Source organism: Brassica oleracea, chromosome C8 (assembly GCF_000695525.1).
Source record: "Brassica oleracea var. oleracea cultivar TO1000 chromosome C8, BOL, whole genome shotgun sequence".
Taxonomy (NCBI): domain Eukaryota; kingdom Viridiplantae; phylum Streptophyta; class Magnoliopsida; order Brassicales; family Brassicaceae; genus Brassica; species Brassica oleracea.
In genome coordinates, this window is record NC_027755.1 from 30133716 (window position 1) to 30147386 (window position 13671).

At 32.5% G+C, this 13671-nt stretch overlaps 3 protein-coding genes across 3 annotated transcripts in view; 2 read left to right on the forward strand and 1 right to left on the reverse strand.

Moving 5' to 3' along the window:
* Positions 1-1062, forward strand: part of LOC106308248 (UDP-glycosyltransferase 76F1-like) — a 7455-nt gene extending 6393 nt beyond the window's left edge. The window contains exon 2 of the mRNA XM_013745392.1: positions 58-1062. Within this exon, the coding sequence (XP_013600846.1) occupies positions 58-941 (884 nt within the window). The 3' untranslated portion in view covers positions 942-1062. The remainder of the gene's footprint in view (positions 1-57) is intronic.
* Positions 1063-9660: 8598 nt separating this feature from the next.
* Positions 9661-11625, forward strand: LOC106307366. The gene is made up of 2 exons (XM_013744303.1): positions 9661-10092; positions 10592-11625. The coding sequence occupies exons 1-2, from the start codon at positions 9787-9789 to the stop codon at positions 11591-11593; spliced, it is 1308 nt and encodes a 435-aa protein (XP_013599757.1). The 5' UTR covers positions 9661-9786; the 3' UTR covers positions 11594-11625.
* A 9-nt stretch (positions 11626-11634) lies between these two features.
* LOC106307367 lies at positions 11635-13461 on the reverse strand. The gene is made up of 2 exons (XM_013744304.1): positions 13089-13461; positions 11635-12647 (listed from the first exon to the last, which is right to left on the reverse strand). Exons 1-2 carry the CDS (start codon positions 13369-13371, stop codon positions 11824-11826), a joined length of 1107 nt encoding a protein of 368 aa, XP_013599758.1. The 5' UTR covers positions 13372-13461; the 3' UTR covers positions 11635-11823.
* Between the last annotated feature and the right edge of the window lie 210 nt (positions 13462-13671).

Below are 13671 nucleotides of genomic sequence, written 5' to 3' on the forward strand. Positions count from 1 at the left end.
AGCCTCAAAAGGTCCCTTTTATTAGTAAGGATGAAAGATTATTATTTGTTTATTCAGATTCTAGACTAGATGATCCAGTGATAGAGCTTCCACCACTGAAAGTGAAGGATCTTCCGGTAATAGAAACGAACGATCCAGATGAACTATACCGCATAATTACCGACATGGTGGAAGGAGTCAAGTCTTCATCAGGAGTCATATGGAATACATTCGAAGATCTTGAAAGAGACCAACTCATAGATATGAGCAGCAACTTCCATGTTCCCTTCTTCCCCATCGGACCATTTCACAAACATAACAATGATCTCCCACCGAAAACAAAGAAAAAAGATAATGAAACAATCAATTGGCTCGACAAGCAAGAACCAAAGTCAGTGGTCTACGCGAGTTTTGGAAGCCTTGCAGATGTAGAAGAGAAAGAGTTTCTCGAGATTGCTTGGGGTCTAAGAAACAGTAAACAGTCTTTCTTGTGGGTGGTTAGGCCAGGGTTGGTCCGAGGGACCGAGTGGCTAGATTCATTGCCTTGTGGTTTTATGGAAAACGTTGGAGATAAGGGAAAAATTGTGAAGTGGGCGAATCAGTTAGATGTATTGGCTCATCCAGCGGTTGGCGTGTTTTGGACGCATTGTGGATGGAACTCAACGGTAGAGAGCATATGTGAAGGTGTTCCAATGATATGTACGCCTTGTTTCACGGACCAGCTTGTGAACGCAAGGTACATTGCTGATGTATGGCGAGTCGGGAAGGTGTTAGAGAGAAGTATGATGAATAAGGGAGAGATTGAGAAGGTAGTAAAAAGTGCAATGATAGTTGAAGGAGATGGGATGAGAGACAGGTGCTTGGCCTTTAAAGAGATGGCTGACAAAAGCTTGGGGAAAAATGGATCTTCGTCCAACTATTTAGACAAACTTGTGAGGCATGCCTTGTCTTTTGATTCCTAAGGTTTTACAAGTTTGAAAAATTTACCGGGGAAGCAATGTTTTTAAGCACTCGTATCAAACTTTCGGATGTTATATTTCCATCCTTTCTCTTAAAATAATAATGTTAGTTGTGTGAGTTTTATATGATCGTTCATCCTAGTGAAAAAATGAGTTATTACATTTATGGATGGCGAAGATAATCAAACCAAAGACAATTTGAATGTCAAGCCAATTTTGTCTGGTAGAACTGTTTCTTACTAAACTGAATCTGGTCCTAAAAACTGAAATTGGAATCCTAAAGTTTGAATCCAACCTTACTTAAGTCTTAAACCATCATCTATACGTCTTTTTTGTCGGGATCCACTGGCCCATATAGTTCCACTATCGAAGTTTGAGTCGTGCTTGAGTGGCCTGCGAAGGTGACACAGCTACTTACATATTAAACCAAACAACCAACATTACTATTTGATGTTCTGTTTTTTTTTCTTCTTAAAATAGTAATGTTGGTTGTTTGGTTTCATATGACTATTCATCCTTATGAACTAGTAAAAGAACATGGATAGTTGGACCATTATATGTAGGGATGGGAAAATTATCAAACTAAACCGAAACCAAAATCGATTTGAATGTTAAACCAAATTTATCCGAATTTATGCATATTTCTAAACAGAATTCGAAAAATCAAATGTAGTTGAAGTTGAGAATAGTGGTGATTTCTGGATTATACGAAAGCGAATTTGGCGCCGAACAAGCACGTGAGAAAAAGACAAAACCCACGTGCGGAAGAAGGCAAACCTTGTTATGGGCGATCGATCATGGTTGATGGGAACACGTCAGTTGCTACCCTCGTGTCAGCTTCATGAACTGTCCGCAATCAGCGACACGATGGTCGGAACCTTGATTTTGATTTTTCATTCTTTTTCCTAGTGAGTTTATTTTCTCACACTGCTAATAACATCACTTTTATAAATGGTTTATCTCTAATATATTATTTTAGGCCTTTTCAGATTTTTGATATGGAGTTCTTAACAATGATTCGCAATAATCTCATATATGCACAGCTATTTTCATTAAGCAAATTAGCCCAACTTTTATTTGGTGGTTGAACATGCTAATAATGCATTTCTTCAATCCAAAAGATAATACATAAATTCCAAAACAAAACATTTTATTATTTTTCTTTCTGATCTAGGGATCTAGACTTGTTTAGTTGACAGGTACTATGCAATCGAACTTGGTTAAAATCTTATTGAACATGGTTCAAAGAAAAGAACCTGGTTCAAAAATCAAAATTGGAGATATCTAAAGCACATATTTTTTTGTTCACCAATTTTTTCATTACTAGGTTAAGCGATTACAATAGTAGAAGCCACATCGTACATAACAGCAATATGAAAACCAAAAGGCAAGATCCTTAACACATAAATCAAAGTAGTATAAAGATAGAGACACAAACTAATCAAAATTTGATAAAACGTTATACAAAAAATTAAAGTTGCCACTTGCGATCACGTTACACCGCATTTCAATCTCCGCAAGTAACGAATGATTAGTCACAGTAGAATGTGACATCGCAACATCATCCCAAACCTTGATTCTCATCGTTGTATCTACCGGCCCGAAGTGGACAATCACATAAGTTAACAAACGGTTAGGAAATTGGTAATTTTTTTTTCCGGTTTTGATTTTTGGAAAGTGGCAATCGCTTAGAGCATCTCCAAAAAAAATATATAACTTCAAAACTTCAAATTTTAAGTTTCATCTTTTTATTTGCATTTTGATCCTTACCATTACAAATTACATTTATAATTCTTAAATATTTTCTTATTTATCGTATAATCTTTAAAAAACTTATATTTCATAAATATTTCAAATTAGTTTTTATAAATTAAAGTTTTACACATAAAAATTAAATAAAATTTAAAATAAAATTTAAAATATTTTAAAACAAGAAGAATATTACAAAAGAAACTTATTTGCTTGTAGTTTAATATTTTTAAAATTTTAAAACTATAATTAGACAACAATAATGTGGTATTTTGTTTGTAGTTTAATATTTAATTATGTAATTGTATTTATAATAGTTTTTAGTGTAAGATTTTGTTAATTAGTATTGTTGTAATATTTTTATATATGTGTTTGTTATTTATAAAAGTTATATGAATTTAAATTAACTATAACAAATATAAAGACCATAATGGGAAATACAAATAATTTTGAAGTTAAGTTTAAAGTTTTACTTTTCGATTAGAACACTTTGAAACTTCAAATATAAAATTTTAAAAATTAAATAATATTTTTGTAGATGCTCTTACGGATAGAGAGATTCTTATTGAACATGTTTCAAAGAAAAGAACTTGGTTCAAAAATCAAAATTGGAGATATCTAAAGCACATCACATGCCAAATTTAAGCTTGAAATATATGGCGGCACTGATACAAAGAATACAAAAAACTAGAAGCTATTATTCAACTCGATCAATCGTACGTGCATGGACTATATAAGACTTACAACTTTCATATAAAGAATAACCACCTTTTGATACTCAAATATCAATCTTTGTTTTTTCCGTATGCCTAAGTTTTAGTATAAGTTTTTGGAAATAATATCATGGTCTCCTCCCGAGTTTTGTACGAAATATGTCTATGTGATTTTTGAACTTTCAAATTATGAATTGTGTTGTTTGCTAGTTTATATCAAGAACTATAGGTCGTTTTAAACTGTTCTGAACTATTGATAGCACATCTACATTACAAATCTTCAAATAGGCAGCTTTTAACAGATCAAACCAATATTTTGAAAACCGACTAGTGTCAGGGAGAAAGTACGACCAACAATCCTCAAAGCTCTTAATGTGCCAATTAGAAAATAAATCAATTGGATTTTGTTATCTCCCTTCCTTAGTTTGGTAGTTTGATTGAATTGATAGATTTGGTAAATTCAATTGTAACTTATACAGGCCTCGGCATTCGGGGTCCCAATCGGGTTTCGGTTTTGTCCAATCGGATCTCGGCTTTTCGAGTTTATCAAAATCAGCCCCATTCAGATTATATGAAAGTTTGGTTCGGATTCTATCGGGTTCGGGTAGAAGTTAGTAAATTTTCAAAGAATTGGTATAGCCCGATGTACTTTCGGGCTCAAGTCCCATTCGATTATTCGGTTTGAAATTACATGATTTGTACCTACTTTGTAATCAAATTTTTTTCTTCGGTTTTAAAGTACTTGATTTGTACATATTTTGTAACTAAGACATAAGTAAAATCGATTCAAAAATAAATAAAAAAAGGACATCAAACTTGATCATTCAAAATCAAACGAAAGGTAAACATAGTTATTGATAGAAAGAAAACCAAATAAATGGAAGCATAAAACGAAAACCAAGTTCTCTTGAAATGAGAAACATTACTGAATGAAAACAAAACCACAATTTAAAAGCTTCAACCTTCAACGGCCACCTTCAACCATCAACCTTCATGTAATGGATAATTGATTTTAATATCTTAGTGTATTTTGGATACATATTAGGAATTAAGATCATGTTTGGTTCAAGTTCTTTTTGGAGTTTTGAATGTTTCGGGTTCTATCGGATTCATTTATGTTCGGGTTCGGATAATACCCATAACCCAAAATACCATAAAACAAGACACATTCAGTATTTATGTCGGATTCAGATCGGTTCAAATTCACTTTCATCGCTGTAAGTTAAATTTATACATGAACCCTAAGATCTTTAAACATCTAGGTTAATCACATAATAGAATCATATGAATGTTTATAGAGTTATTTGGATTCATTGTGCCTGAGAGATCTTCATGAATGGATTGAATCCTGAATGGAAGATGAACAGCTCAATCTCTTCTTAGGAACTTTTAGGTTTCTCTCGCTTCGCCTACAACGTTAGTTGTTGCTTTTAGGATATATTTATGATGGTCTAAAGGTATGTATTTATAGGTGGAGAGATGACATAATTCCTCTTTAGGGTTTCCTTTAGATTAATCTCAACTGTCCATCAAAGTAGAGATAAATTAGGAATTTCTCTTTTATTTCCAATTTCATTGGTCACCAAATATATTAAGGAATATCAATATTCTAATAGAAAACGGATAACTATAAAACCATATAATAGGGAAAGAAAATATTTTTATTTGTCCAATCCTACCCATTCTCTTGCAACATAAATATATACTACTCTCCTGCAGTATTTGACGGGACTTTCCCCCCCAAAACAATAACAATATTTAACTATACATTGTAATGAAGTCGCATTGTTTACTTATAGATATTGAATTATTGTAACAACCTCACACGTAGAATCTTTAAGATATGATGAACAAGTCTAGATTTTGATTCCGATTTTCAATATTTGTTTGAATTATTCTGGTATCGAGAAGTGATATTTATTCTACCACTGAGTTGTGCAGACAAATTGCATATCTGCAGAAGATCCCAACAGAGTGCGTGTCATTATTAATCACTAATAATTCAATCTATAGTATACAATACATCGCTCTTGTGGAAAAGAATCAAAATATTGTTAAGACCATATTATATAGATTGAACTCAGTTGATGCATGATGAATGCAACTAATAGACACAAGTATTTATATATTCGTTATAAATTACTCCGTATAAATTATAAAAAGGTTTTGATTTGTTAATGTAACCGTAACGGCAAGCAAATCAAATTAAAGGGAAATATTAATAGTCGGTCTGATGCTACGCCGTCAGCCACGTTCGGCCGACAATTCATTTCCCAATCAAAGTGTCGTCTCTTCATTATCCATTTCTCATCGTTTTCTGCAAATACTATTTTTAGATTAATTCATACGAAAATTGTATGATTAATAATCTCATCTCTTACGAGTAAGAAGTCAGTCAGTCACGTCTCTTGTGTATCGCTTTATGATGATCACATCTCTCAGGGAACACAAATTAGGAACTTATAAAATATACAGATACTTCGCATCACGTTAGTTTTCGTTTGGTTTTTAACGTAATATATATTCATAAAATGAAGCAGACTATATTTTTTCAGGCACGTTTAAACATACATGGAAACCAAAAATCAATCATAACATCTCCAAAAAAGAACTCTATTTTGAAGTTTCCAAAACTCTATATTTAAAGTTTAAAAATGTTCTTCTGCAAAAGTAAAAGTTCAAACTTACTTCAAAATTGGTGACAAAGAGAATGAGAAGGAACATTCAATTTCTTATGGTTCCCTTAACGAATTAATTTTTCTTTATATTTCTTACTCCCCCTGTTTTTAAATGTAGGTAGTTTTAGCAAAAACAGTTTGTTTCACAATATAAGTAGTTTACATATTTCAATGCACTTTTTTCATTTATTGGCTATTGTGTGACCAATAAAATAATGTCAAGCTTTTTATAATTGGTTGAATTAATTGATTAAATTATATATTTTTTTAAATAACAACTTTCTAAATATTTGTGCTTTTAGGTAAAACTACTTATAATTAAAAACAGAGGGAGTATCATTCTTTTTTCTGTAGAGAATAACAAAGAAAAATTATTCCTCATTATTTTTTAGGAGGAACAATCATTCCCACTAATTTTTTTTAATTTTATTCCTCTTCATTCTTTTTTTATTTGTTCCTAGTGTTCTTCAAAATAGGAACACTAGGAACACGGACCGACTGGTGATCATTCTGAAAACAAGAGAAACGAATAGGAAAAGAACGTAGATGAATAAAATTGCAGAAATGGTTGTTCCATCCCATATTTAACAAGGAATAACCTTGTTCTTTATTTCTTTACAAAAAAAGGAATGGCAGGGAATGAAAAGAAAAAATTATCCTTATGAATGGTGAATTTTTTTAGAAATGTTAGAGAATGCATTATTCCTCGTCGTTCCTTTGTATTTTATAATATGGTTCTTATATTTGTCATAACTAATTTGAATTCATAAAACTTTTGTAAATAACTAGCACATATATAAAATATTACAACAATATTAATTAATAAAATAGTATATTAAAATATAAATTTTTAAACAAAATAACTTAATTAATATTAAACTTCAAACAAAATACCATATTATTCTATAAAGTGATTTTTGTAATGAATATATGATCTACTTGTGCATTTCGAAGTAAAAATAGCTCTCCTCATTTTTAATTTGTAGATTAGAGATAAAAATTGTTGAAATTAGGAGATATTAATACTTGTAAATACATTAGATCAGAACAAAAAAGTAAAAGAAAAACATAAAATATTGCTAAGAGACTAACTTTTATCGATGATATTAATACTCGTGAATATATTCAATATGAACAAGAAAGAATTATACGAAAAGACATCATCAACAACAACAACAACCATCTTCAATTACACAAAAAAAAAAATTAGACAATATTTGGAAATTTTGAAGGTTCCAGATCAAACTTACCTGATTATTAGTGTTGTTGTAATATTTAAATCCGTGTGATAGTTATGTCTTCATGTAATTTTTTTTTAAAAAAAATTGTTAAGTTTCTTTAGTATATTTTTGTTATCTAAATCTAGTTTTAAATATTTTAAATCTTCTTTTAAAATTTTATTTAATTTTATGTGCAAACTTAAATTTTGTAAACAAAACTTAAAATATTTATGAGATATAATTTTTATAAGAATTAAAATAATAAGCAAAAAAATATTTATGAATTATAAATGTGATGTGTAATTGTAGGGACCAAAATACAAATAAAAATTTGAAATTTTAAAGTTCTTTTTTTAGATAGCAAAAAATTTTATATTTGAAATTATAAAATATTTTTTTGCTTATTAATCTTCTTTTAAAGTTCTATTTAATATTATGTGTAAACTTAAATTTTGTAAACAAAACTTAAAATATTTATGAGATATAATTTTTATAAGAATTAAAATAATAAACAAGAAAATATTTATGAATTATAAATGTGATGTGTAATTGTAAGGACCAAAATACAAATAAAAATATGAAACTTCAAATTTGAAGTTTTAAGAAGTGAAACTTCAAATATAGAGTTTCACTCCTCAAAACTTTAAATTTGAAGTTCCTTTTTGGAAAGCAAAATACTTCATATTTGAAGTTATAGAGTGTCTTTTGGAGATGCTCTAAAAATGTTATTTTTGTGAACTAATTATTTTCTACCCTATATATACACATGTATATGTGTTAACAGTAAGATTATTTAAAGCTTAAGAACCATAAAATTATTGTTTTATAGAACTTTGCTTAATTAATTGACAACACTAACTAATACATATACAAAATCGATATTCAATGAATCTTATGAAGTACATAATGAGAAAACATTACACTTAGAAGTCAAAAGAAGAAGCAGATAAAAAGGAGACGCATGATCTTTGCCAAATCAACCATTCTTGGTTTGAATGGTTTCCACTCAAAAAAGTTAAATGGAGTATAAAAGTAAAGTCGTAGTTAGTTATATATATATATATATATATGTATAATATGAAAACTGCGAGACTTCCAGATTCTTAGTCGATAATCAGTTTTTGAAATTTTCTAACTTAAAAATGATATTTATTTTTTTTGCTAAAAACTTAAAAATGATATTCTGTACAAATAATATTTAAATTCAAAGGATTGGAAACTAACACCCTTGTATTATTAACATAGCCCCGTTGACAAAAATATAGTATGAGCCAATTAAGCTAGACAATTAAAATGAATAAGATTTCACATTGACTTTTGTGATTAATAAAATCACAAAAGATTAGTCCCTTTTTGGCGAGATACCAAACATCAAAAGAAAATCAGAGCACTGGAAATACGGTTAATCAATCGTTGTACACAGGTTAGCTGTGATGTGATCGGAGCTGTGATGTGATCGGGATGTGATAGAACTGCACCAACTGGCAATTGACACTCATACCCACATTGCTACGTAACAATGTCAACGAAATTGCAGCAAAGGAAAGCAGTGGTTTAAAACTTTAAATACTTGTTGAAAATTTCAAAACTCTGAAAGAGAAAAAAAGTTGTTTCCACGCGTTTTTATCTCGATCTAATTATTTACAACTAAAGGAAAAAAACCGCTGATTATTTAATTTAGTTCTTATAATACTGTATGACTTAACCTTTCAATATGCGTTTACATCGGCGCCGTATATTGAACACGACTATATTAATAAAAACAAATAGACACATTAAATTGAAGTGCACCAAAGGACAAAGTCCTCTTTCACCAATTAAAAGCTTAACATAACACCAAAGTTAAAGCAACAAAAAAAAAAGAGCTTAACATAACTTTTAACCTAATTTTATAGTCAAGAATATATACATATAAGGCGGAAAAGACAAAGCTCAATGTATTTCTTCCTCCACGACAAAAAAAGAAAATGTATTTCTTACTTTAAGTGGAAATATATACTCCTTTGTTTCATAATACTTGATGTTTTGCCTTAATGCACAAAGATTAAAAAAAGTTAGATTTAAGTCAAAAAGCATTTTTAAAAATATAGTTTTTAAATCATTTAACCAATTATAAAAAAGACGATAAAATCTAATTGGTTGAACAGTTTCCAATAAAGTTAAAGTTAACCTCAAAACTTCATGTAAATTGGAACAAAATATTTTTCTAAAATATCATCTATATTGAAACGGAGAGACTATTACTTTTATTAATTTATCTTAAATATTAAATTGTCACAGAGAGCAAAGGGAGACATGAAGCGTGCGAACACGACAATATACAAATAGCATCAGATCGGCTTCGGTCGGTTGGTCATCTTTATTTCTCTAATAATATTTTCACATATATAACCCCCACCCATGAGCTTATACCATTCAATCTCTTATAACATATTAAACCTTCTCTTTTCTCTTCGTTTATTCCAAGATTTGTTGTAAGAGTGGAAACATGAGAACGCTTTGTCCTAACTTCGACAGAGAAGATGGTTTAGAGACGGTGTTGGAAGTTCCCATGCCTGAGGAGTTGTTTTGTTCTGAGAACAACAAGACCGGCGCTTGGCGAAGTGTCAAGTCTAGTTTGCTCCGGTCACCGCCGGATAACAATAGCAGCCTCGCCACTCTGTTCGGTGGCCGTGACGCTCAGATTCAGATGCTTCTTGGAATCGTTGGAGCTCCGTTGATCCCTCTTCCTGTCTCCTCTGATCACGACGTTCTTGATCATCCCATCTCCAAACTCATCAAGAACCAATCTATTGTAAGTAAATAAATATATTCATTTAAACAGAACAAAATATTTAGACGTCGATTGGTTGTTTTTTTTTTCTTTATATAACAAGATTTTTATTAGAGGAATGGTCTTATATATCACTAAACACACATTTTTGTTTCAAAATAGCATACAATGAATTTTTTTCTTAAAATATCATAATTTTTTTAAAAGATACTCATATGTAGGTTTCATATTTGGATTCAAGCTTAGCAATATAAGTTTAGGATTTATTATTTAAAAAGTAATATTACTTAAAGATTTAAGGCTTGAAGTAATTTATTCATTTTACCGTTTAATTAATATTACTTAGAGATTTTTTTGTTTCTTTTTTGCTATTTTAATAATTATTTTTGTTATCTAAGAGATTTTCCTCTTTATTATAAGAAAAATTATTTTTCATAGATGTAAATGCATAAATTAGTGTTATTAACTTGAGCAACAAGTTTTCTCATATTACCTTTGCTCTGTTTTTGGGTTATAATAGGAAGCAGCCATGGCTAAGTACATAGTGAAGCAATACACCGCAGCAGCTGGAGGAGAGACGGCATTGGCTGGAGTAGAGAGCATGTACGCGATGGGGAAAGTTAAAATGGGAGTCACAGAGTTTTGTGCAGCGAAAACCCTAATTGGAAAGAGGAAGAAGAAGATGTTAAAGATCAGAAACGTCAACAACGTAAACGGAGGAGAGGTGGGTGGTTTCGTGTTATGGAAGAAAGGCTCGAGTCAATGGAGTCTAGAGCTTGTGGTTTCCGGTTGTAAAGTCAGTGCTGGTTGTGATGGTAACGTGGCGTGGAAGCAAAGTCCTTGGCTCGAACATTCTCAAGCTTCTAATGAGTGTTCTGGTCCACTTAGAAGGTTCCTCCAAGGGCTTGATCCAAAAACCACAGCGAATATGTTTTCTGGATCGGTTTGCGTGGGGGAGAAAGGGGTTAACGAGGAAGAATGCTTCGTGCTTAAGCTCGAAACACAGCCTTCAGAGCTTAAATCAAGAAGCAAGAGAGGCATGGAGACGGTGAAGCATACAGTGTGGGGTTGTTTTAGTCAAAGAACAGGACTCTTGGTTCAACTAGAAGACACTTATCTCGTAAGGATCAAGACTGGTCCTGAGGAAGAAGATGTAGTCTTGTGGGAAACCACCTCTGAGACAATGATCCAAGATTACAAGAGCGTTGATGGGATTCAGATAGCTCATAAAGGAAGAACACGCGTATCATTACTGAGGCTTGATGAGAGCTTAGAGAGTCATTCAAAGACAACAATGGAAGAGAGCTGGGAGATTGAAGAAGTGGGTTTTAATGTGAAGGGTTTGTCTTCTGATTTCTTCTTGCCTCCAGGTGACTTGTGTACCAAGGAAAATGAAGAAAGTGGGTTTAGCTTTGGAGACTATACTAGTCCCATGATGATTCCATTGAAGGTTAGCACAGATTCATGGAATCTCAAGTCCTCTAAAGTCACAGCTATTGAAGATTTTGGAGATTCTGAATGATTAAAAGGATGAAGACGTTTCAAGAATATTTTTTTGAAAAATTGTAAATTGATCTTCATATTATGTTTTGTAAATACTTATATGTAAAAAGAAAAAAAAACTAAGGAGAAAAGTGCTTGTAAATGACATTATCAAGAAATAATATATAGCAAGCCTTCTTCCTTCTTCTCTTTTGTGATCTCTCTTTCCATCAAATACGAATCAAAATGTCAGAAAAAAACATCTGAGTTTTAGCTTCTTGCACAGAAGAAATGTTGTCTAGGCATCATTCCAGAAAACCTGATTCGAGGATCATTGAAAGTGATTTGATCCATCTTCAAATTCTGTTCTGCTTCTCTGACAATGGCATTGTCAAGACCACTCTTTATCCACGCAATGTTGTTCAAATCAGTAGCTATAGATATCAGTTCTTGGTTGAAAACTGGACAAGGCTCCTCGTAATCCACAAACTCAGCCCCCAACACCGACTTACCGGGTTCAGCTGGATGAGTAGAGCAACCGTGACCACATTTTGAAGGTATGTTAGGTTCGCCGCAAAGAGATTGTAGAAATTTACCAGCTAATGAATCAGGTTTAGCCGCTTGAATCAACGGTCCTTCACACGGAACCACATTCTGATCCCTGTACCCATTTCTCTGGCTGTTTGGGTTATACACCCTGAACGCGCCAGCACGAGCCACCGGGCGAAACACAGGAATGCTACTCTTCTCTATAGGAGCCTGTTCTTGAGGTTCATTGGGCGATGCATCATCCATTGTAACATCATCAAGAACTTGTGTAGGCTCATCATACATTGGAACATCAACAACTTGTGGAACCTCTGGTGGTGAAACAATCTCTTCTTGAGGCAGTTGTTGTTCGACATTTTCGTTCTTGATGTAAGCAGTAGTAACTTGGTTACTGTTCTTCCAAAGATCTGCGTATTTACGTCTAAGAGTTGAGTTCCAGTGGTTCTTGATAGCGTTATCTGTTCTTCCTGGTAACATTTTCGCAATCACGGCCCATTTGTTACCGTGAATGGCGTGAGCAGAGATGATCATATGATCTTCCTCATCTGCAACAGAGATCAAAAAAAAGAAAAGCATCAATATTCAAGAAGCTAAACCTAAAGGAATATACAAACATGTTCTTGTTCATCTTTTGTATGCTTCATATTAACAAAGAAGAGACTTTTCAAGATTTATAGTTTTACAAGCCGGCCCTAAGATTTTGGGGACTATAGACGATTTAGTAAAAAATTCAATAATTTTATTTTTTTTTATAAATTTGGGAGTCTATAACCTATAGGTCAATGCTTCAGTGGCACGGGCCCTGCATTTACACTAAATTGCATCAGAATAACAAAACCTTCAACTAAATTCTCATTTACATCTCAATCTCTAACCTTCAGAAAACACACATGAAACAAAACATCATCATGGAATCAATACAATCAGAAATATGATTTTATAGATGGTTAACCGGTCAAAACCGAAGGTTTTTGAATTGAACTAACCGGAGAACGGTTTACGCTTAAGACAAGGGTCAAGCTGATTACACCAACGCAATCGACACGATTTGCCAGAGCGTCCAGGGATACCGCGAGCGATCAAACTCCAGTTCCTTGGACCTAACTTGCTCACAAGCTTCGTTAGCACCGCGTCTTCCTCCGTAGACCAAGGTCCTTTCACTTTGCTCTTAATCTCGTAACCACCACCGCTTGAGTCTCCGGCAGCGGCGGTGGTGACTTCATTGGAATCGGCGGATGATGGGAAAGGTAACGGCTCCGATCGATCCATTTTTCTTTAGAATTGAGTTTCGAAAAGAAAAGAATAATTGAATTTGGGGTCTGTACCTGCTCTCTCTCTCTCTCTCTCTCTCTCTGTCTTAACTGCTTTAGCGGGGAGGTTTTATTATTAATAAGGAGCAAGACTCTTGTTCGGTATTTTCTGCTGCTAAATTACCATTTTGCCCTTTTTCGATTTTTTCCGTAACGCCCAGTCTGTTATATGAGTCATCATTAGTCATAGACGACACAGAAAAAAACTCCACTTCCAAGAAAAGTTCTTTTTTTTTCTTTTGTCGACATTTGCTTTTTA